Source organism: Drosophila simulans, chromosome 2L (genome assembly GCF_016746395.2).
Source record: "Drosophila simulans strain w501 chromosome 2L, Prin_Dsim_3.1, whole genome shotgun sequence".
NCBI classification, from domain to species: domain Eukaryota; kingdom Metazoa; phylum Arthropoda; class Insecta; order Diptera; family Drosophilidae; genus Drosophila; species Drosophila simulans.
This window is the reverse complement of record NC_052520.2, coordinates 6,596,967-6,620,861: the sequence shown is the minus strand read 5'-3', so window position 1 is coordinate 6,620,861 and position 23,895 is coordinate 6,596,967. Positions and strand designations below refer to the sequence as shown.

Here is a 23,895-nt window from a genome sequence, read left to right as displayed (position 1 = left end):
ATTCCACAGATATGATTTATTATCAAATCTTATTGCTGTATTTAATACCCTTTCAAATTTAAATGTTTTAAATACATTTTATTAAAGTTATCTGAATTCTAGTTCACTGTATCTGTTATCTTTCTCAACTCAGTGCGAATACAGTATACTATGCGCGGAAGATGGCGTTGTCCGAAAAAACTCAGGTATAGAGAACTTGGAGCAGTTGGTAACACTGGCCAGAGCTTGTCAATTGTTTCGCCAGTTTCGCGGCTCCATCGGAGGAAATTTTGTAAACCCAGTAACCAAATTTGAGTGCGAAGTAAGCCTCTTCACTTTGAATAATCCTAATGTTTGGTTTCGGAACGCCCTGAGTGCTGCGGTGGGTGGCAAACGACAGGACTATGTGCATGTGTGTCTGGAAAACTTCAGCAGTGACCTTGAAAATTGAAGTTTGTTTTTTTTTTCTTGTATGCACTTCACCCGAAAATGTAACGCGCAAAATTTGGGCTAGCTTTTTAGAAAAACGTCGCCGGGGTCCAACAAAGTGCTCAGTGAAAGCTAGCGTATTGGATTCCAATTTATTATTACCTTACGAGGTGTATGGAAAAAGGTTTCCTCTGACATCATATTGTGGAATACAGAGAGCGATTAAGAGAGCAGCGGATAACTTTGTGTGATATGACCGATAATCTAGCCTGAAACTTGCAATTAAGACCAATAACTTGTGCGGTTTGCAATTAAGATGCGAATTTAAGTGAAAACCCAGGAGCATGTGTACAGAAACTTATTGTTTTGATGTTGTATGTTGCTTACGATTTAAGGGAGTGTGAGCGAGAAGGTGCGTGAAAAGAGCACACGTGGACGGGTTGCCAGACCGTCGGCAGAGTTTAAAATGGTTTACACGTCGCCACGGGATAGTTCGAAAACTTTGTAAAGAAGGAAAACTAATATAATATAGCTCAGTTTTAATTCAATCAATGTAAATAATTATATTAATCAATTACTCTCACTTATTGGAAAATTTAAAAAAAGACTTCAAAATATGCTCAATTTGAAGTTATTGGTGTAAACGTAATTAGATCGTAATTCGTAATTTCATGAAATTGAAGAATTCTAACTCAGCATAAACAGTCCTTTATCACAAACTCGCGTGCCGACAGTCTGGCAACACCGGCCGTTGGACACAGCATGAAAATGCGCAACTCAGTTTCTATTTCTATCTTTCGCATTTTCAACGTCTTTGTGATCGGTTGTTGTTGGGTCGCGGATGCCTAATGGTCGATAGCTGAACGATATGCTGAATGGAGCACGGTTCGGTTAAATGCCCGATAAAACGCCACTTAAACTGATTGGCTGCACAAAGAAAAATCCTTCGCCAAAAGTTGTATAACAAAAAAAGAAGAGATTTGGGTGCGTGAAAACAAAGTGCGCCAAAGCCACGGTGCGTAAAACCAAATACAAATAACTTGGCCGAAACTGATAAAAGTGAATAGCAAAAGAAACACGGAAATCAAAGAAAAACTTCGCAAACAACAATAACAACTCAGTAGTCCTCCGACATGCGTGACGTAATTTGTGTATTTATTCTAAAACAAAATTCGAGGAAAAGTGAGCAGCAAGAGCGTGCAATTGTTTGTCCCTTTCGACTGCCTGTGTAATTACCAATTGCAATTTGCCTTTTAATTTGAGTTTTGCATGCAACAGGGCGCGTGTTATTCCCACAAAAACACACACTCACACTAGCACGCAGTACAGCCGCACACACACACCCACACTTGCAGAGGCGCGTAAACAAAAATGCGAAAAGTGCAGAGGGGAAAAGCGATAACAAACAACAATCGCAAACAATCTGCGACTGGCTTTTCTCAATTTTCCCTCTCGCTCTGGCTCTCTCTTTTGCTTCTCTGTCAATGCAAACGCAAACAAAAACAATAACAATTAGGTAATGTTTTTTTCTACCATTCTCTTTTGCTCTCTTGCTTCGTGTTTGGTAGTGTGCGTGTGCTCTGCGCTTTTTGTCTCTTGTTTTAATATTCCATTTTCTTTTGTTAACATTGCACAGTGGGGTGAAAAAGAAATTAGTTGCAAGGGTTAAAGACAGAGATTACAGATATTTAATAAGACTGTATTAGATTAAACAGGGCTTAACTGTAAATCAAATAAAAAAAGTGAGAAGTGAGAAAAGTGAACCAGTCACGAATGGTGTACAATTTTGGACTAACTGTGGCTGGGCCCACTGTGCGTTCGAAACGGCGGAAATTTTTGAGCGGAAAATTTTTTGTGTTTTGTAAAACTGGCCCCTGCTGATTACTCGATGCGTTTGACAAATTCGAACATTACTTTATCGCCTTTTAAACTGTAGGCGAGCGGCATACAAATCGCTTTGAAATTAATTTGCTTTTGATATTCAATTTGTAGTGTTGAAATAAAAAATAATAATACATTAAAGCATTCGAAAATGTAAACGGGAAGCGCACGTTTGAAGCACAAACAACAAAATACGAATAAAATACGATACCAAATCGTGTTGGTGTGTGTAAATAAAGTGTATTTAAATGTAAAACATAACAAAACAAAACCAAAACAAAAAAATAAGAAAATAACTACGAGTTCGAGATATTCTGCAAACTTGAAAAGCGACAAACTTGAAAACGACAGCGGCAACTGAAAACGCTTTGCAACAATGCTGCACAACAATCGCGACATTGCAGAGCCAAACACAACAACAACAGCAGCAACAGCTACCCCAATCACAACAACAACTGCAGCAGCAGCAACAACAGAAGGCAATGGAACGGAGCCAACAATTGCCACGCACCTTGCAACAACATCTGCTGCAGCAGCACAGACATCAGCTGGCGTAGGGGAAACAAGTGCAACAGCTGAGGGTCAAACAACAGCAACAACAACAACAACAGCAGCAGCTGTGGCAGAGCGAACGAAATTAGCACAAACAGCTGATGCGACTGCTGCACCGATCGTTGATGCGACTGCTGCTGCTGTTGCAGCTACTGAAGCGACCGCATTCGATGCTCAGATGCGAACGCAGCAACGACACAAGATCAAGATATATCACGATGCCAAGCAGACGGCCGTGTGGCGCACCGATTCGCTGGCCTCCAATCCCAGCTCCACCATCTGCCCGGATTTCGTCAGTTCGGGATCAGGAGGTGTTGCAGGTGGTGTCGGTGGCACTGTCGCTGGCGGAGGAGGCAGCGGACCCCTGGGCCTGCCCCCCAGGGGCATCATCCTGTCGACGGCGCCCAGCCTCCTGCAGCGAAAATCATCGGACAGCTCGCTCACCTCGTCCATTGCGCGACGCGTCTCGTTTCCGGATAACCAGCTGGTCACCGGCTACCTGGAGCCGGCCAATCCTTGGAAGCAAGGTGAGTTTTGCCGTGACAATTAATTTTTTAATTAAATTTTTGGGGTAGTGATATGGCATAGGTATAGCAATATTTTGATGACCCATGCGGATCATATTTAAAGAAGAGTGGCGAACTTCGTAGCTCGCTAAAGTGCTTACTAAGAAGCTGAACGAATGAGCTAAAGTTCCATATTGTTGGTAAGAACAAAATTCCAATTTATCTGTTTCTGTATATAGGAACACCTGGTTGCGCCTCTACATCATTAGAATGGGCTTTCCGGGTAATTGCAGTTAGATTTCTTCCGGGTTTGCAGTATTTGCTCACTGGTTTGCAGTATTTGCTCACTGTTCAGTTGACAATTTGTCATTCTGTAGACCCACTGGGATTCCGTGCTTTCGATCTTATCGTAGGCGATAAAACTCGGTCAAACACGGAAGTCAAATTCGACTCGATTCGAGATACATTCGCTTCACTTCCTGTGAATTTCATTCAATTAGTAGATTTGATTCCCATTGTGCTGCGGGTGCGAAAAGGATCCGAGAGATCTGTCAGCTAATTTCAAGTGGCTGCCAAGTCGGCGAAATGCGCAAAAATATTTCTTTACCAGCTGCGCAAAGTGAACAGAGAAAAGCGCTGCATCCGACAGATGCGTTCTACAAACTATTTGCTACTCGAGCGAAGTGAAAAAGTTCTGTTGCTAAGCACAAGGAAAATGCATATTCCATTTGGGAAATGAAACAGTGGGGTGCTGATTAAGAGATTAATAAAGCAAACTAATTAACGTGACAGCGCAACAGGTTTCTTGCCTGCAAAGATACATAGATACATCTCTAGTTTTATATGATGTAAGAGTTTTCTATGCCTAATCTATTGTTAAAAAGAGAAGTATTTTTTTAGAAGCATACTTCCATTATTTATTATTTATAATAAACATATTAGCTATACAAATGATAAAAGACAAGCTTCCTCAGTTTATGCCCATACAATAAACTACGTATAAACATTCTTCAACGGCGTGAAATGCTAAATTTGCTAAATCGCAAATTGCTTTGTTTTTAAAAGTTTTTAATTTGTTTTTAATTCCCGGCGGTGAACAATTTTTGTGTTTGCTATTGCTGCTTTTGAGTTTCCTTTGCTTTTGTTATTTGTTATTTTCACGTCAGCGATAACAGAAATTGCTGATAAGATACGGTTGGGTTCGTTTTTCGTTGTTTCTTTTTTATTGCTTTTGCTCTCCAGTTCGCTTCGCGCTCCTCACATGTTTTATTATTATTTTATTATTTGTTCGCCGTTTCTTTTGCCCGGCATTGCTTTTCTTTTTGCCTTTGCCTCTGTTTCTGTTTCTGCTTCTGCTTTTTGCTTTGCTCTCTTCTGCTCCGTTTTAAGTTTGCCTTGGACGCCAATCGTGGTCTCCACTTTGTGCTCCCCATTCGTCTCGTCGGAGTGTCTGTGTGTACGTATGTAAATGTATGTAACACTACTTAGTGTGTGATGTCATCGTTGTCGCTAAAACAAAAGCGCCAAAAGCACAACGAGAAGCCCCAGGAAAACGACATTATGACAGACGTCGGGCATTCTGGCTGCGAAGAATGAAAGTGCCAGCCGCCACACAGGGTACAATTGTGTAAATAGAAATTCCATCCACTTTCCGGGTTCGTTTATCACTGAAAGGTTCGTTCCCAGTAAATAACCTCGATTCGAGGCGCAAACTAGGCCACTCAAACATAACTTGGTCGCAAAGAGGATACTTATTAAAGCGGAGATTTTATTCATATGATATGCACCTTCTAATAGATATTTACTTATTGTTAAGTAAATCACTGTCCAGGCTTACGTGTTAAGAATCGTGTGACGAGCGCATCTCTCCACATAATATGTGGTCAGTTACTTAAATATAAAAATCTTCGAAAAAATGCTCATTAAAATGAATTAAAATTCACATTGTTGGGAATTTTTTCTGTTTTCTTAATATGTTTTGATGTTAAACCTATGCATCTTTTTTTTTTCAAGTTGATAGGCCTTAAAACTTAAATTTATGCTAATTATTTCAGCAAGTACTTGGCTTGTTTTTTAAATACATTCAACACAAAGTCCGTGAGCACGGACTTCGTTGTATTCGGTTTCGAATTTTCATTTGAGCCAAAACTCACGCTCACATGCAAGCGGTCAATGAAATGGCACGAAAGATAATAACTAGAATATCAATTGCTGTGCAAAATGTCACGAGCTCGATTAGTGCACATTGGCGATGTAATTAATTTATGCGAATCGAAAGCAAAAGGGTACGAAGAAAATTTAGAACAAGTAGATATGAGTAAGCTTTTTCGCAAATAACGCAAATGTTTGCATTTAGCCAAAAACGAAAATCGCCTTCGCCACTCCGCACGCTTGTTTACAATTTCGGTGCGTGTTTATGGCTGATTTTGGGCGGTTTATTTATTTAATTTACTTTTCTGCCCAGAGCCATTGAGACGCTTATCTTCTTAAAAAACAAAAAAAGCGAAGAAAAACCCCTTCGTCTGCTTTTGGCTGAGAATTGCTGGCCGATAATGACAAACGAGCGTCGGTCATGGCAGTCAATTTGTCAATTCAAGTCAACGGCAGCGCTTGATATCAATAATCAGATAAGAATGAGGCATTGTCAAAAAAAAAAGCAGGTTGACTGGAATTACAAGCCAATTCGACGATTCCCGAATTCAACAGGCTCCGAAACTTCAATATATATTTTATAATCCACTAATTAAGGTCATGTGTTTGCCTTTTGTGCCTTAAATGAATAAAATAGAATGGTAAATAAAGTAGTAAATATTAAAACCAGTTTGTTCTGCAAGTTTTTTCAACCTAAATTGGTTCTTCCAAATTTCGTAACTTGCCGACTTGTATTTATTGTTCTATTATTTGTGACCAACTTGCAGTAAACCAAAATGCAGTCGTAAACTTAATGACAGAGCGGCGAGAACAAGATTCCGACATTGTAAATGTTTAGCACTAAATTAACAGCAATTTAATTGGACAATTTTTCCGGTTCTCCTGCCAGAGCTTCTCGCTTTACTTACTATAGCTTTTCTCTATTCGTACATTCCACTTTTTCACTTCTGATGTGACTTTTGTGAGAATCGCCAACGTCAGCAGCAGCAGCAGGCGGCGTACAAGGCACAAAAATCGATGGAATAATAAAATATTGAAAAGGCATTTAATAAACGCAGTCAGACGGCGGCACGCGATTCTACAATGTTACTTACTCATTTATCAATGCGATCGATAGCCCGCGAATCAACAAACAAACATTCTCTGAGCACAGGGATTCGCATATTCCCCGGGTATCGATCACTCATGGATTTGTCACCTCCAAAGGCCAATGAGCTCTATTTATTTACCTGTATTGCCGCCATCTATCTTTGTATCTATAACTTGGCCAATTTGGTTGATGATGACAAATAAGCTTTATTTGGGTAATTTTGCATAAAATTCTCAGGTGGGCTAGGCTTGTTTTTTTGTTTATAGTTTTGTGATGGTTGGCCAACGTAACAATCAAAAATAGATCAAAAAAACAATTTAGACATCTAAATATCATATCAAAAGAAAAAGATTGAAGGAATGACAAAGAATACAATGGTAATAATGAATGCTAGATAAAACTTGTTAGGAAAAACACTATAAATAACAAAAGGCTTATTTTGCTATTAAAGTATAGTTAATATACACCGATGTTTTTGTTTATTTATTCGGTATATTGTTTATGATTTACTGATGCTCCTTGGAAATGGCATATATTTGATATTTCTTGTGTTTATATAATGCCTCGTATCTCATCCGCTGACCGTTGACCCATAAAGCCAAGTGTCCAATACTAATTTGATTGGCTTGAATCATTCTTATTTATAGTTAAAAATGCACAACAAATTCAAAAGAGACCATAACTTGGTCGTCACATTGTCTGCTGCTTGGTCGTGAGAGAATTGGTAATAATTCAGATTTTGAATTATTCTACTCAACGCTAATGAATCACTTAACAGATGTTGGGTCTCAAGGCAGCCTCGGTTTGGCGGAGGTGGACGGAAGGAACTATTATATAGATGAAATAGAACTGAAGCACTTTTGAATGCCTGCCAAGATTGAAAATCTTTCGGAATCGGCGAACAGATTTCGCGACAAAATCTCGCATCTCTCCTCGCCGCCAGTGTGTTGGCATCCGAGTTTGTGGCAGATCTAAAACGAATCGTTTAATTGCCTCTAACACCGATGTGCCGCGATAATGCAATGATAGATTAAATTGTTTACGTTTTTCATAAGAACCTATGCTTGTCTTGGTGGAGGTGTGCTGCCAACTATTTATAAGAAAGGTGCACTTGGCATTTGGCACAATGTTCTTGCATTAGTTTGCAGTAGTAACCGACAGTTCCCAGGAAAACAGACTACATGAATGTGTACTAAATTTAATTATTAAATTTCCGACGAGCATCGTTCATCATCGACCCGTATATTTATATATTTATCACATCAAAAGCTGTTTATAAGAGTTCCTGTTGTTCGCCATGAGTTGTCATCAAAGAGCAGACTATGCGGTTTCTGAATTTTTGTTTGCCCCAATGAAAGACGCAACGCAAATGAGTTGCAAATTACAAGTTCACGATTTCGTGTCAACCAGCCCCGCTGGAAAAAAAAGCAAATCGTTTGGAAATTGCCGCCGCAATTCTATTTATTTTTTTTTTTTTTACTTTGTGTAGACGGACAATTTGTCTATGTCGCTCAATGTGTTTGATGCCGACGCCGGCAATTGTCTATGATCATGTCACCATGGATGCTGGAAGTGGGTGATGATGTTCGGGGTAGGGAGCCAAGCAAGCACTCGCACGCGCCACATGTTTTAGTTATCTGTCATATTTGACCAAATATAATATATTTGTTGCCTTTTGAAGTGGCGACACTTGAGTGGCCAGAACAAAAGAACTGACTCGATCGATATATACTAGAGACTAAGCCTGATATCTGTATATTAACCAAGTGATTTATCCCTTTCAGTATACCTCGTGAAGAGCAGCTCCGAGATTGTCGATCAGTATCAGCAGTCGTGTAAGAAACACAACACCCAGCCATTAGAGAGCGTAGTGGATCACCTGAGGACCCTGGATCTGAACCAAGTGCGGCAGCCTTTACTTCCCCTTAAAGCGAAAGAACTAACCGCCAACGATTGCGAAGCGCTCGAGGAGATTTTTAAACGGGTAAGATGGAACATCCAGGTTCGGACTTCGGATTAGTAAAACGCCCATATTAACTTGCAGATACAATACACATGCATCGATCTTTCCGAGTGCACGCTGGACGAGAGCAGCTTGATGGCCCTCTTCCAGATGATCGAATACTATGAAGCTGCCAATGAGCTGGACATTTCCTACAACAAGGCGGAGATGACGAAGCGCTGCTGGGAACTGTGCGCTTACATGGTGGAGCGCAGCCAAGAGCTGCAGCTGCTCAACGCCGAGAGCAATCAGATAACAAAGTTGGGCGCCGACAGTCTTGGGCGGGCCCTCGGTTCATCCAACCTGCACACACTAAAGCTGGAGCACTGCGGCCTCAGGGGAGCGCCACTCGTCAATTTATGTAAGTTAGTCGGGTTGGTTACGCTTGGGAATAGATCAACATGAAGATATAAGATAGACCAATGCAAAGAAACCTGATGTAATCAATATTTAAATACTTCCGAAATTGTATTTATTATATTTTAGTGTCCTTTGCAGGCCGTGGTCTCTATCAAAACAAAAGGCTCAAGGAGCTGTGGGTGGGCTACAACGACTTGGACTGTGTAGATGCCCAGCACATAGCAGACTTGCTGCGCTACAACCATAGCTTGGAGCTAATCGACATTAGCAATAACAACATTAGGAACGAGGGTGTCATGTACCTGGTACAAGCCCTAATTCTTCAGTCCACCGAGCTGGAGCGACGAATGGGTGCCTTGAAGCGCACCCGTGCCATTGAGGTGGACGAGTGCGTGTCACCTATGGAAACGGAGCCCCCGGAAGCCATACCCCCATCCACCAGCTTGGGCACCAATCAAACGAAAGACGTCGTCGATGGTGAGTTACCTGCGCACGAAGCCTCCATTTTAGAGACAACGTCGGAGGAGGCGACATCTACTGATCCAGCGGTAGGTGTCCTTGTGGATTTGGAGAATGATAACGACGACGAAAACACGGAGGACACTGTTCGCACTGTCAGAAACTGCAACCAAAACGGAAGCGGCCAGTCGATGCTGGACAAGCTGCTCTCCATGAATAGCGAAAGCAGCAGCGAAGAGGCGCCCTCAAACATATCCACCGACACCCTGGCAGCCTGCTGCTCCGAGGACATCAGCGAAATGAGCAACGAGATTTATGAACCCAATGCCGTCAAGCAGCCTCCAGCAGAAGGCGAAGTCGCTCCGGCCATGATCTCATCCAGCCCGATGGAGTCAGAATCGGTAGCTGCTGCAAGTGCAACCATGGAGCCGCTGTCTCCAGCGCACCAACAACAGCAATGTTCTCAAAACGAACGCAACTTATGTGGTGAATAACTTTATCTTTGAACAGTTTAATCAAGCAGCGCCTAATTTATTCTCTTTTTCAGATATTACTCCCTCAACAGAGGCTAAAACCGTTGAACCCAATGAATCCTGTGTACAGAACAACATCATAAACAACAATAATAATAACAATGCTAACAATTCCCACAACAATACCAATAATAATACAATTCAATTGCCATCGGGAGCAGGAGCATCAGCAACCCTTTCAGTCGTACCACCGCAACTGGATATCGAAAACATTCCAAGTGGTTCCTCGCCAGCGGCTATTTTTGAAGTCACGGCCGAGGAAAGCGACTGTATCAATGGCAGTGCTGTGGCGGGGGCTGCCGGGTCGCGCCCACTTGATGTAAACAAAAACGCCAAGGCGGGTGACGACTTCGAAGACACGCACAGCACGGACTCGGCGTTCGAGAGCGCATCTGAAGGCGACATAAGTCGCCATCTGCCCGACGAGTTTAGCCGCCTTTCGGTGTTACTGGAGAGCACGCGACTGGATGATATGACGAAGGAGATGTGCGGCATAGAGACGGCTACCATTGCCACGGAGTCCACCGAGTGCCTTCTTGCAGCCCAGGAGGCAGCGACGCTCACACCTACGCCAGTTGTCCCAGCGCTAGAAAAACTTGAAAATGCATTCCCGCCCCCAAAAGTAACCATTGCCGAGGAGTGCCTCCTGAAGGATAAAGAACTGAGCCCCAGTTCCTATCCGTCTCTCAGTCCAGCGCCTACGCCCCCACCACCGTCCACGTCGCCGGGAGGAGCAAGCCTTGGCTTGAGACGCACCGAGTCCAGTTGTGCGTATCTCAATCAGTCCAGTCGCAACCGATCGCAGAGCTCCGACAGCCTGTGCAGCGAGACATCGCTCGACGGCATGAGTAGCGGTGCCAGCAACAACAGTGTCAGCTCTACCGCTTCCGCCGATCCCAAGTTTGCGGAAAAACTAACTAAGAATGACACTCTTTCGCGCCGGCAGCTGGCCGAGGCTACACTGGAGGCCAGCCGATCGCCTAGCGGACTGAAGGCTCTTACTCTGTGGAATAATAATTTAAGCAAGGAATGCGCACCTGCAGTGGCCGAATTGCTGCAGAAGACCATTTCGCTGGAACTGCTTAATATTGGCAAGAATTGTCTCTCCAATGAGTTCGTTTCAACCATAAAGGACAGTTTGACGAAAAACACCACTCTGACCACGTTGGGGCTACAGAGTGCCCATCTAAACGCCAAGGGGATTGAGACGCTGGCCTCCATCCTATCCTTTGGTGGCAACAGCAAGCTCCAGCGCATTGACATCCGCGACAATAAACTAGAGGTGGAAAGTCTGAATATAATCGCCGAGGTGCTCAAGTCCAATAAGACGGTCACGCAGATTGACATTAACGATGAGCCAAAACGGCTGACGGTAAGTTATCTGGCCCCGGAATTGTCCATTAAAGCCAAGAGTAGAATTTGAGTTTCCATTTCATTCAAACTACATCTTTTGTTAAGCAAATGAAAGTTCGTAAATTCGCTAGTTACATTCTTCTTAAATTTGGTTGGCATCTATACGAGTATTTGCTAAACAAAAGAGTTTGACATTTTCCACATTAATAGCTCTTTACTCTTGGTAATCGAATATTAATGAAATATGTTTATTATTTAAAGTAAAACCCAAAGTTTCTAGACAAATAATTATTTTGCCAAGAGTAAACAATGCTGCGGCTGGCCGTAGATAAACATATTGTTACCATGACATAATGCAATATCGTGCTTGGTTTTGGATGGCTGTGTTATAGACGTTTTATGCGTTGATAGTTTTGATTTTGAATTTTTAATCAAATCGTTTTCATTTGTGGTCACTGTTGTTGCCTCTCTCATCTCCGTTAAAGTTGCCCATAGTGCCGATAGTAAATGTTATACCGCCATCGCCTTTGCCCCAGGAGAGCGTAAGTAAACCCAAACTCAATTTGCTCCTCCAATTCTCTGCCTACTGCCCTCTGTGCTCAACTGCTGCAGTCCTTTGACCACGCTTGGCTTGCATCCGATAACATTGCTAACAACTGAAACGCACTCTGACCACCTGGTTTTAGTAGTTGGCGTAGCCTGAACCCCAGCTAACTTTTCACTTTAGTTTAATTTAAGATTTAAGATTCGTTCGCTTTGATAACAAAAACCAGTTGTCCACTTGCTCAGTTATAAACCCGTACTCCTTGCGACGTTATACATGAGTTAACTGAGCAATGCCACAACTAACTACTTCAATCAGAAGCAGCTTGACTTAAAATTAAAAGGAACCGCTAGAGAATAGAATTGAAAATTCCCGTACTGATTGGTTACTATCCCTCTGTTCTCTTATTTCAGATCGGCAGCGATGCGCACTTGGATTATACAAGGGTGCTGGGCACCGTTCGCTCCTTGTGCTCGCGAAATGAGAAGCGGCAAGCCCAGGAGCTGGCGGAGAAGACGGCGAACATGGTTGGTGGCGGCAGCAATGTGGGAGGCAGCCTTCCGGGCATACGGTGTCGCGGCGGTTACTACTTGGGCTCGCGGAAGATCTCGTTGACCTGCCACAGTCGTCCGATTGTAGACGCGGCTACTGGCACGGTGACTGCAACGTCAACCGCGACCGCTGCAGCAACCGCCCTGCCCACACCGACTGCTCTGTTGGAGGTGAAGCGTGGACCCCGTCTCCGCTCTCCGGGACCAAGTCCGCCCACTATATCGCCGTCGTCCTCGCCGAACCGCAGCCGCTTTCACGTTTCACGAGTGGCTGAAGTGGCCAGTCCACTGATCTCGCCGCTGGCCCAGCATCCGCCCCCGCACACGCCACGCTCGGCCAGCAGCTGTATGTCCATACCCACGATTGGATCGCCCAGTGGCAGTCAGAACAGCCTCAATGCCGTTGGAGCCCTGCCGACCTCCAGTTCTCTGCCCGCCATGGCATCTGTTACCTCCTCGACGCAGACGATCAAGCGGCTGTCTGTGTCGCCGAGGTCTCGCTTCCACGTGTCTCGCATCTACGAGGATCCCCAGGTGCCGATGGCCAACCGGCAGATGCCGCCGATTTCGCCACATACGCCACCAATTGATCTACCACCCACACCTATGCTGAAATCGGCGAGGAAGGCGGTCCTGCTGTCCGAGGCTGTGGAGGCAGCAGCTGCTGCCGTGCCAGTAAGCAGTGTGGTCATTGTAGAGTCCAGCGAAAACACCGACGCACACATAAGTACAAAAGCCGTAGAGGTAACCGGGCAAAAGGTTTCTCCGCACCTGACCATATCACCCACCTCAAGTCATTCAAGCTCAACTTCGCCCGGTAGCAGTAGCAGCAGCAGCGGGAGCAGTAGTAATAGCAATGGAAGCACCTCAACTTCCACCGACGTTACAGACTCTGTAGCCTCTTCTGGCCCAGAAGTCCCACAAAGGATCTGTCCCCTGGCCGTGTTCGGCGATAATGACATCACGTTGACCAAGGAATCGGCCGGCGTGGTTGCTCTCTCTGCTGCTGCTGCGGCGAACAATACGAATCCTGTTCTGAAAAGTGAACCAGAGTTGCTGCCGCCTGCCGAGCCCGTTAGCAATGCGCCACAGACGCGTGCCCGGAAAACATCATGGATAGCCAATCCGTCGGCGGTAGACAAGCTGCTTACAATATTCAACATTGGCTCCTCGCCGGAACCCAAGGCTAGTCAAATAAGCCACGTGCCCGCCGCCAACACGATCACAAACAGCTCACAGAGTTAGTTGTTTTTTATGTAATTTATATGTATATACGAAGGGGATAACTATAGTCATAAAGGAACAATAATATTTGAAGAATTATCTATAAATGTTCCATTTTAATAATAACTTTGGTATACTTTGCATTCAATTATTTTAAAGCTGCTTACCTCCTGTATAAGTGTTATTAAGGGGATTAAGAATTTAAAAACCCATATTGCTAAATATCCTTTAATAATAATTCCTGTACTTTGTGCTTTGACAGACGCTACAGCGACAAGCGTCGTAGGAGGCGACTCCAGTACCACCACCAATTCAAATCCAATTCTTTCGGTTGCGCGGAAAACAGCTCCTGCATCGTGGGCCTCTCTGACCGGCAGCAACATTTCCAACGCCAGCCAAAATACGACCTCCAGCACGGAGACAGGAAGTTCGTCCTTTCTGGACACAGCCTCCAGACAGCTGAGGGATTTTAGCAAGCAAGTCTTTCGCCAGAACATCTCCTTCAACAACAGCGGTGAACAGGCAGCGCCCAGTGCACCTCCGCAAAGTGAGTTGAGCACGGGAACGTCCGCTTCCAGCAGCACAGAGTCACCATCGCCGCCGGAGTGCAATGCAGCGTACATCCCGCTCAGCCTGAAGCGTCAGCTAAAGGAAAACATTTCGCCGGAGCACACAATCAACGAGGAAACGCTCCACACGCTACAGAAGCTGTCGAGGGCAGAGGATGTGGCGCTGAAGGCGGAGGCAGTCACCGAGCTGGGCGACATTGAAATTGTGATGCACAGCGAGGTGGCCGACTGCGTTCTGCCAGAGGATAAACAGCAAGACCAAGAGGAAACAGCTTCAAATATAGTTTAAAGGGGCCTATGATCAACTAGATATATTTGGTGCGTAAATACATTGAAATTCGTAACTAAATGAAAAGCAAATAATGTTGCGAAATGTGAAAACACCCAACTCAAACGAGTAAATCTAACACCCACCCAGCATTCCCATGGCTCTCCTTCGTACTGTACCCCACCCGCCTTGAAAAATGGTTAGGAAGTCAAGGATGATAATGATAATGAAAGATGGGGGTCTGTACCAACTCCCCCAACAAAATACGATGAAGTACACAAGTTATTACTAACTTTGTTTTATTTTTGGTTAAATTCATTTTAAGTTTTATAATACAAGAAAATATAAATATATTTTAATTACACCTATGGCATACAAATGCAAATCTAATGCTCAATATTCACTTCAAGAAAATTGTGTACAATATAAGAACTTGTGGTTCATTATTTTTCGTGTCCTCTTTTTCTGAAGTGAGTACTGACCCAAAAAGCGGATATACTTTAATGAATGTAAAATGTAAAAACAACATTTTAAATGTACACACATATATTCAAACCATAAAAACCTATTGAAACACTATTTGGCTTAGTGTGCCATTAATAGCTGACTCTTAGAAAAGTTGCATAGGAATCGGGAGCGAAAATCGTGTGGATGAAAAATTTGTACTTACCGATTCAAATGAATACTTACTGAAAAATTAACCATAATCAGAATACAGCCACCGGAAACACATTGTTACTTAAGTTAATATTTACTATGCGAAAAGCACTATTGTTACAATTTATTAAGGGAGATCCTCCCGCCATAGGATTACTTAACACCTATGTATAGTGCAATTCATTATTTTAATTTCTTCTCGCTTTCTTAACTCAAATCTAAAGTGCAAACTAGATCGGTTCAACTGAAGTATTACGAATTGGAAAAACTTTCAAAATAACTGCATACTTAAATTAGGTACTTAATCAGTTTACGAATTGCCACTAATTTTGTTTGTAATGTAATTAGCCCACCAGCCAGGAATGAAACAGAAGAAAGTCTTAAGTTCAATGACATTGTGCAATTAATAATCGTACATACTTATTTCACAACCCAAAACTTAACAACGGAAATGAAGCGCAAACGAAAACAAAAGTACCCAAAATAAATCCAATTGATCTCATTATGTGATATTTGTCGTAGTGCCCAAAGCGTTCACTGTACGTGTGTCTATAACCAAACCATACCATATGAGTTAAGTACAGGGTGTGTACATTCGAACACTTTTGCTCTAAGTAAACTTGCTCAAGCCATCCCCATCAACACCAATGTCTTCCCCGAACCATGCAACTTTTCGAGATGTCAGCCCTTAATGGACCTACCTAAACGTTATAGATACAATTTAAATGCAACACACACACACACATATAGATACATATATATTTAATAACATGTAAACATACTTTGATTCATGAAAGATCTTGTAAATACCGCGTGTGTACTCTCTATTGGAAGATGGGGAGTCTAGACGAAGCTACACCGAGCTCCGATATATATATATTTTTTTGCTCTTTGTTAACGATTTTGTTTTTGTTTACTATTTTATTGTTTAATACTTTAAGTGTAACAATATGGATATGTGTATATATCTATATATTATGTACGTATTTAAGTAGTCAAAAGCAAACAAATTTTTCAAATATTTTCCAAAATGTTTCAACGTATCTTCTTCAGTTAAGTGGAATTACTTAAAAAATGTACTGTACTTAATTTACAAATAGTTGATATTTCTGGTGCTTACCGGTCGCTAGAAGTTTGCCTTAAACTAGATCCCCGTTTTTTTGGCCAACTGAATTCACCAGCAAACCAATTGAATAATTTGTTTACACTCTTCGATCAGAAATTTGTTTTTTTTGTCAATAGCTATGATTTTGTTTAACATTGGCAAGTTTAGTACCTATTTTACATAATATAAGTTTATAAATTAGAAAAAAAAACTACTAAACCGAAAAATTTATTGAATAAACATGAAAGTTGTAATGAAACTATAAATGAGTTTAAGTGGGAGAAAATGTGGTGCTTTTGGGCAAATTTAATAGGTTTCAAGATTTAAGTTCAATAAATATTTACCACAGGGGAACATAATTTATATTCCATAAGAGAGAAGTCGCTATGCTCCCCGCCTGCTCCATCGTTGCCCCACAATTCGCCAGATAATACGGCTAACGAAAGCAGCGCCATGACAACTGTTGATAGGTGCGAATAAGTGAGTGGAGCGGAGCTGAATGAGTGGGTGGGCGGGTTGGTGTTTCATTCATGAATCCGAGATGTTCCGAGTGGGTGTCGGCACAGGACACAGGCACAGCAGGGTGGTTTGGCGTCCTTCAACAGCGCGCTGTTAGCGACGAGTCCTTAACAGCAAAGTCGGCCTGAGCTGAGCTGCTGTTTGAATATCTGAGCTCAGTCAGTTTCCGGCCGTCGTTCGGTGCGGATCGCAGTGGCATTCGTAACGCGTCTTGTTGTGCGGCACCAGAAAGTGAAAGAAACCATGTCGGAGGCTACCATTGAGCTGGACTCGAGCACCGCGGTGGCTCCCAAGTGCTCCAATGTGAACAACAACAATAGTGCCCGCTCCAGTCGAGTGGGCAGCGCCTCCTCCGGACCGGATTCGGATGCGGAGTGCCAGCGTTTCGGTTGGTGCGGCTGGAATCCGGCATGGCTTCAGCGCTTCTGCACCGCCAAGTGGGCTCTTTTCTGGCTCTGCTGGGGCGGTGCTCTCCAAGGTGATATATTTTCTCGTTCCGAATTGCTTACTTAATTCCATTAAATGGTTCGTCGCGCGAATTTTGCGCCCACGCTCGTTTGCTTCTTGAATTTTGTGGACAGCTTCTCGGTTTAGCGGTTAACTTAATCATTGTAAACACAGTGGAGTAACAGAATTTTTAAATTTCAATTTTAAAAATGTAATAAATATAAAATTATCATTTGGATATGATCATAATTGTGGCTAAGACAGTAGACAATGATTATTTATATAATATGTGTAGAAACTCCTTTTACTTTTAAGGGCTCTAAAAGTCTTCAAGCAATATTGATAAACTAGAATAATTAAGAAAATCTTGACTTACTTTTCCTGCTTGAAATAATATTTGCAAGGCAGACCCCGATCCACCTTTGCCATCTGGAGTATATTGAATCAACATGGCCATATTTTTCTTGATTACAAGACAAACTTTTGCTAAGAAAACTTTCAGCGAGCCTGTGTATCCGAGAAGTCTCGAGTTGGCCAAGACAATGCAATGCGAAGGCGATGAGGACATCCGCATCGCTTCATTAGCATCCTGGGCATTCTCATGCTCGGCCAGCAGGACTGTGTGCAACAGATAAGAGCTCGCCCAGGGAGTTGGGCAAGGAGGTGGAGCCCGGCCGTAGCTCCTGTGAATGGAGGCGAATTAAAAATTAATAATGCCTGGAGCAGGCGGGGTGCGGATGATGCTCTAGCCCGAGGATGCATTAACCTCAAAAAATCACCGCACTTTGAATAGTTTGAAAGAGCGCCTGGCAGTGTAAATGGACCCAGTTTAGCCAGCGATTTCCAAAGGATTTGGTTATGGGCGCCCCAGTCCCTTGAATATGGAATATGGCATTAGGTGGGCAGGCGTGATCCGGCGAGCGAGAGGGCAGCGGCATAAATCAAAACAATGTTAATCGCTGTTTACCCAACTCCAGATCCCCGGCTGAACCGAGCCGAAGCTGGTACTGGTTGGTGCCCATGGCTACGGCCCAGCTTCGCCACCAGTTTTCCCACTCCTAATGGGTTCAAGCGGTTAATTAAAATTCGCCAATTTCACGAAAGCTGACGACACGTTTATGGCTGTTCCGGGGGATTAGGCTGTGTTCCAGCGATTGAATGAAATTTGCAAAAGTGCACTCGGCTCTACCACTTTTGGATGGCTGCCAGCGAGCACGGAGATGCAAACGTGAGGGAACACTATGCTAGAAGCCCAAACTTGATTCGATTATCATCCGGTTTTTCTTGAGGCTAATCCTTGAGGAAGTACTTGATCCATGGGAGGCAACCAAAGACCTACTTTTCTCAGCACTTACGATACTCTGCTGCTTCAGTTTTTGAATAGTTCACAAGGATTCTTTTTGCTCTGATCGGTTGAGCAGTGCTGCACGCGAACATCTCCGCCAGGATGCCGACCCAGTATTTATGCCTTGGTCGTGTGCTGTAAGCAAACTGAGTACATCCATGTAGTTCTTGCAGCTCGAATGGCCTGCTGGCATCTGTTGCACTTGGCCGCTGGATGGGATGGGAGGGAATGGACTCCTGCTCCCGCCTCCGACTGACCCACGACGTGCGAAGGCTTCCGGTTGGATGTGGGTGACACAGAGTTGGAACAACCAGCCGGCCGCCCGTGGCTCGGCTTACGGATGCGGATGAGGCGGCACGTGACCGAAAATATTAATCAGTTGACACGGCATTAACATAAATCATCCGCAACAATTTTGGATGGTCGCGTTCCGCGCGCTCGTCGTGCATCCAGATCAAATGGTTTATTCTTGTTTTTATGGCTTCGAATTCAGCATTTTTCTATGGAAATGAGTAATTTAGTCGTATAATTCATATGCGTGAATTAGAAAAGGCAGTTATGCGTAAGATGTGAACATGTGTATATTACGATTCTAGAGATCAATTTTGATAAATGCTAAATCTTCAGATACATATATGTCATTCTACTAATCAGTTAGTTCTACTCTTTAAATTTTTCGTAATTTGATGTAAATATCTTTACTGCTAATTAGGCAAACAGTTTGCATCGCTGTGCATCGCACGCATCCCAAGGAAAATGCATCGATGCACATGCAAAATCCTAGATTGTCACGTATCCAATAAAGCCGTCTACACTTCACTTTATACATCAAGTCAAAGGTCACATTCGCACTCCCACTCCCGAGTAAAACCATCCCCGTCTCAAGGTTTCCATCGGGATCTATTAAATTATTGCACTTAGTGGGGTAAATGACTTGTAAGTGTCCCCATCCACTGGCAATATATCCACTGCTCCCTCTTTCTAACACCTTTCCAGCCAAAGATGACCAGCAGACCTCTTCTTTCTGGCGATTATTGAAAAATAAATTGAATTTGTTGTAGAAAAAGGAAATATTCTAAGCAACAATGGACTAGCAGGTGGCGGGGAAGGGCGGGCCCGCAACTAACAGATATTTATTTATGATAGAAAATTCGCCTAAGCCCTCAAAACCAATTTGTCGTGCAGATATTTAATTTATGACCCGCCCCCGTGGCACTCAATTCCCCTCCTTCCACTGTCAGCAGGACTACTTCCGCCCTCACCCTTACGGTCCATTTTTTTTGTGACAATCTGTTGATAGTCTGCCATGAAGTTACAACATACAACACCATGTCATAACTCAGCACGGGGGGATGTTCCTTCAAGAAGGATGCCGAAATTTTCAGCGAAAGGTGTCTTAGAGAAAAAATCTTATCAATCTAAAGTTTCAATCCATCCAATCCATGGATTAGCTTAGTTTATTTATTTAATGGCTTTCTGCAATAAATCGGTAATTTATTGTTAATATGTGTTATGCCATCTTAAGCTTGCCCCGAAAAGCATGCTACACTGCTTTGTAATGGGAGAATGGCTCCACTTGGAGTTTTACAAAAGGAGTATCTACCTAAAAACCCGCTCTCTAATCTAAATATATAGTTTTTCCTAACATTCTATCTCAATTACTAATGTTCGAAAGTTATATATTCCCTCCAGGTCTCATCGTGAACGGCCTGATCAACGTGTCCATCTCCACCATCGAGCGTCGCTTTGGACTCCGCTCCCGGCAGATGGGACTGGTGGCCAGTGGCTACGATTTGGCCTCCTTCGCCTGCCTGGTGCCAGTTACCTACTACGGCGGACGACGTGGTGCCTCCAAGCCGCGCTTCATCGCCATCGGACTGATCGTGATGGGCATGGGATCGCTGGTCTTCCTGCTGCCCAACTTCTTGGTGGGCAACTACCGGGCCACCATTGCCGAGGCAAATGTGTGCGAGCCAACGGCATTGTCGTTTAACTCCAACTCCAGCCAGTCGATGGTAAGCAGACACTTGCCATGGCGACCTGCTCCGATTAACTCGCATATTCTTTGCAGACCGCTTGCGAACTGAACGCAATGGGGGAGGGGCAGGGCGAGAATCTGACCTGGACGGTGTGGCTCTTCCTGGCCGCCCAACTGCTACACGGCGCCGGAGCATCGCCCCTCTTCACGCTGGGCGTCACATATATCGATGAGAACGTCTCAAAGAAGATGTCATCTGTTTACTTGGGTAAGTTGCAAACGACGCAGCCGTTGATAAGACGCGCCGAAACTTTTGTCTGCCGCAGTCGCACAACAAATGAAGTATGCACAAATACCCACACTTCTGGGCAGGATTGGGCTGGTGGTGTCCTGGCAGCGATATCAAAGTATCTGCTAGTTGCGCTCACACATGCATATTTATTTTTATTCGCCTTATTGCCAAACGACGTCGTCGGCTACAAAGGGAGTAAATACTATTTGCTATTTGTTCTCGCGCTCCCCGCCCAGCGTACCCAGTTCGATCCCAATCCCGGCGAGGGTTCTCCGCTCCTTTCCCCCCTCGGTTGACCCAATTTTAAAGAGCCAGATTGTTGCTGACTCAGTTGAGACGCGGATCTGGGATGGGGGCCAGAGCCAGCGGCAGCTGAAATTTATTGCCTCTTAGTTAGGTTTATCGTGCCATCCGAAGACGACAGTGAAATTATCAAACCCGTCCAGCATCGCCGCTTTGCCTTCCTGGATATCGCCGTCTGGCATTGAGACAATTGAAATTCGTTTCATTCCGGCCGGCTTGCTCCCTTTTTGGGGCTGGTGGAGTTGCTCCAGGATGTGATTGCACGGTGCGTTTCAAAGATAAATAAATAAAGGCACAATCCGCCGATTGGCTACTCGCTCCTTAATAGTTCTTGGCACATCTAGTTAATAAACATATTGCATACTGGGCAAGATTATAGAAGCAATTATCTTTGATGTTGAAATATCATCCTATCCTTAAAACTTTGAAACGCACTGTACCAACAGGAGTAGCAAAATCATGGCCTTTTCCATGCAAAATAAAGATGTGACTAACTGATAATGATAATTGGAATAACTCCTGAATTCCTGACAAATTGCACATCCAATTGTTCGCAGAGTTAAAGTTTAATTGAGAAGTTCGTTGTTGCAGGCATCTACTACACAATGGCCACCGTTGGACCAGCGATTGGCTACGTATTCGGTGGACAACTGCTGCTCATTTATACGGACTGGATGACCGTGGATCCCGTTCAGTAAGTGCATCTGATAAGCCCGCAATGATTGTTATTAATCGGGCGACTTAGCGCCAACGGATGAAAAAGGGAGTGCTGATGGAGATAAAGAGCAGGTGACTTTAATACCGGCCTTGGGGGAGTGGAGCATGGAGGGAATGGGAATGGGGGCTTCGATGCTGTGGAGCTTATTTGTTACCCGGCAACGGCAAATGCCACAAAGCACCTCGCCGTGTAAATATCTCCAGAGAGTAATAAAACAACATTCCCGCTGACAACGAGGAAATAAGGTGCGAATGAGAATGAGCATTTGTTTGATTCACCTTCACGGTGGGCCGTTGGGTGGTTGGATGGCTGGGAATGGAGCAGTGTCGCACCAAAACAGAAACCCATCTACATCCCAATCCGGCCGGATTCAACCGCATGGCTTATTGTCAAGGTGATGCCATAAGTCATAATGTCTGTTCAACCTTAGCCCTCCAGTACGTAAATAATGTCGGAAACATGGAAATTTTGTTTATGATTTTGAACATGTTTACGAGTGGTTGGGCTTTTTAACCAAATATGAATTGCCAAGTAGGGATAGGGATGGCCATTCTGTTTGTATTCATTTCTTTGGCTTTTGATTTGAATACTTTAATCGATTTAAACTAATCACCTAATAAGCTAGATCCTTTCTAATTGAGTTAATCTTGACCCCTTGCAGACTCAGCCTGACCAGCGACAGCAAGGTGTGGATTGGTGCCTGGTGGCTGGGCTTCATTTTTGCAGCCGCCATGTGTCTGCTCATCGCCCTGCCCATTTTCGGGTATCCCAAGTTGCTTCCCGGCGCGGAGAAGCTGCAGCTGGAAAGGGTCTCGGAGGCACATGCCACCATATCGGAGGCGGATGACTCTAGTAAAGTGGTCAGGGGACTGCCACGTGCGGTGCTCAGCCTGCTGGCTAATCCCACCTTCTTTTTCCTGAACCTGGCCGGAGCCACGGAGGGTCTGGTGATAGCCGGATTCGCCGCCTTCCTGCCCAAGCAGATCGAGAATCAGTTCAGCATTTCGCCCATGTACTCGGCTCTGGTGATGGGTCTGATCACGGTGCCTGCTGGAGGCGGTGGCACCTTTCTCGGTGGCTACTTGGTCAAGAAATGGAATCTGGCCTGCAGAGGAATCATCAAGATGTGCCTGTTGGCCACCACAGTGGCAGCACTCTTCACCATCTGCTTCCTGGTCTCTTGTCCGAATCCGAAGTTCGCCGGCGTCACCACGGGCTATAAAATGCAGGCCAGTAGCGATTCTCCCGCCTTGGTGGCAAGTTGCAATTCCAACTGCGGCTGCAGTCGCACCAACTACGATCCCATCTGTGGCGTCGATGGCGTCATGTACTACAGTCCATGCTACGCAGGATGCGCTAAGGAGGAGCACGCGAACAGCCAGAAGCGCTATCATAACTGCAGTTGCATCGAGCAAGTTGGTTGGGTGGACGAGGGCAGTCAGTCCTCGGAAGCCCCCCACTTCCGGCCTGATGCCACCAACCGGAAGTGCGAGTCCACGTGCCAGACCCTGCCTCTCTTCGTGGCGCTCTGCTTCATCCTGATGATCTTCACGTTTCTTGCCACCATGCCCGCGCTGTCGGCCACACTGAGGTAATAATTATTATTTATTAATAATTTATTAGTTATTTACTTTCAAATATCCATATCTTCTTGTTTGCAGATGCGTTCAGGATGATCAGCGATCCTTTGCCTTGGGTCTGCAGTGGATAAAGGTTCGACTACTGGGCACCATACCAGCTCCATTGATTTTCGGTGCCCTAATCGACGAGTCCTGCATTTTGTGGCAAGAGTCCTGCGACAAGGACGCCGGAGGAGCTTGTCTGGTCTACGATAATTTCTATATCAGCCGGTATGTCCTTACTTCCATACAAGTATGAAGTACTATAACTTAATTTATATAATCCCATAATTTCTACAGATATATGTGGCTATTGGCGCTAATCTGCAAACTGGGATCCGTGGTCTTTTTTGCGTGCGCCTGGTGGTTTTATGTGCCACCCAGTAAGCCATCGAATGCAAATGGAAAGGAAGATGTTAATTGAGGGGATAATAACCATCGAACTGAAACTTATAGTTATA

The 23,895-nt window shown here is 44.2% G+C and overlaps 2 protein-coding genes and 1 long non-coding RNA gene across 10 annotated transcripts; 2 read left to right on the top strand and 1 right to left on the bottom strand.

Moving 5' to 3' along the window:
- The first annotated feature begins 166 nt into the window (after window positions 1-166).
- Window positions 167-16,472, top strand: LOC6731241 (mucin-19). 8 transcript variants are annotated; one of them, XM_039293247.2, is made up of 9 exons: window positions 167-301; window positions 2,432-3,368; window positions 8,373-8,572; window positions 8,633-8,951; window positions 9,077-9,895; window positions 9,957-11,314; window positions 11,781-11,837; window positions 12,253-13,630; window positions 13,877-16,472. In XM_039293247.2, the coding sequence occupies exons 2-9, from the start codon at window positions 2,666-2,668 to the stop codon at window positions 14,470-14,472; spliced, it is 5,430 nt and encodes a 1,809-aa protein (XP_039149181.1). In that variant the 5' UTR covers window positions 167-301; window positions 2,432-2,665; the 3' UTR covers window positions 14,473-16,472. The 8 variants fall into 8 exon arrangements, with proteins under 8 accessions (XP_039149181.1, XP_016023783.1, XP_016023784.1 ...); XM_016178884.3 differs by having other exon boundaries at window positions 2,401-3,368; window positions 9,089-9,895; XM_016178885.3 differs by having other exon boundaries at window positions 2,401-3,368.
- On the bottom strand, window positions 5,844-7,377 carry LOC27208579. The gene is made up of 3 exons (XR_001600936.3): window positions 6,593-7,377; window positions 6,407-6,454; window positions 5,844-6,338 (listed from the first exon to the last, which is right to left on the bottom strand). It is a non-coding gene; the product is annotated as an uncharacterized LOC27208579 (long non-coding RNA).
- A 216-nt stretch (window positions 16,473-16,688) lies between the features above and the next one.
- On the top strand, window positions 16,689-23,876 carry LOC6731240 (solute carrier organic anion transporter family member 4A1). The gene is made up of 7 exons (XM_002078363.4): window positions 16,689-17,210; window positions 20,217-20,539; window positions 20,596-20,770; window positions 21,689-21,791; window positions 22,477-23,406; window positions 23,477-23,665; window positions 23,735-23,876. Exons 1-7 carry the CDS (start codon window positions 16,976-16,978, stop codon window positions 23,856-23,858), a joined length of 2,079 nt encoding a protein of 692 aa, XP_002078399.1. The 5' UTR covers window positions 16,689-16,975; the 3' UTR covers window positions 23,859-23,876.
- Window positions 23,877-23,895: the final 19 nt, after the last annotated feature.

Excerpts from the sequence above, each read along its gene's own strand:
- LOC6731241 (XM_039293247.2), top strand. The coding sequence starts at position 2,666 with ATGCTGCACAACAATCGCGACATTGCAGAGCCAAACACAACAACAACA. Across the intron at positions 3,369-8,372 it reads GGCCAATCCTTGGAAGCAAG|TATACCTCGTGAAGAGCAGC; the intron begins GTGAGTTTTGCC and ends TATCCCTTTCAG. Across the intron at positions 13,631-13,876 it reads GATCACAAACAGCTCACAGA|ACGCTACAGCGACAAGCGTC; the intron begins GTTAGTTGTTTT and ends GTGCTTTGACAG.
- LOC6731240 (XM_002078363.4), top strand. The coding sequence starts at position 16,976 with ATGTCGGAGGCTACCATTGAGCTGGACTCGAGCACCGCGGTGGCTCCC. Across the intron at positions 20,540-20,595 it reads CCAACTCCAGCCAGTCGATG|ACCGCTTGCGAACTGAACGC; the intron begins GTAAGCAGACAC and ends TATTCTTTGCAG. Across the intron at positions 23,666-23,734 it reads GATAATTTCTATATCAGCCG|ATATATGTGGCTATTGGCGC; the intron begins GTATGTCCTTAC and ends TAATTTCTACAG.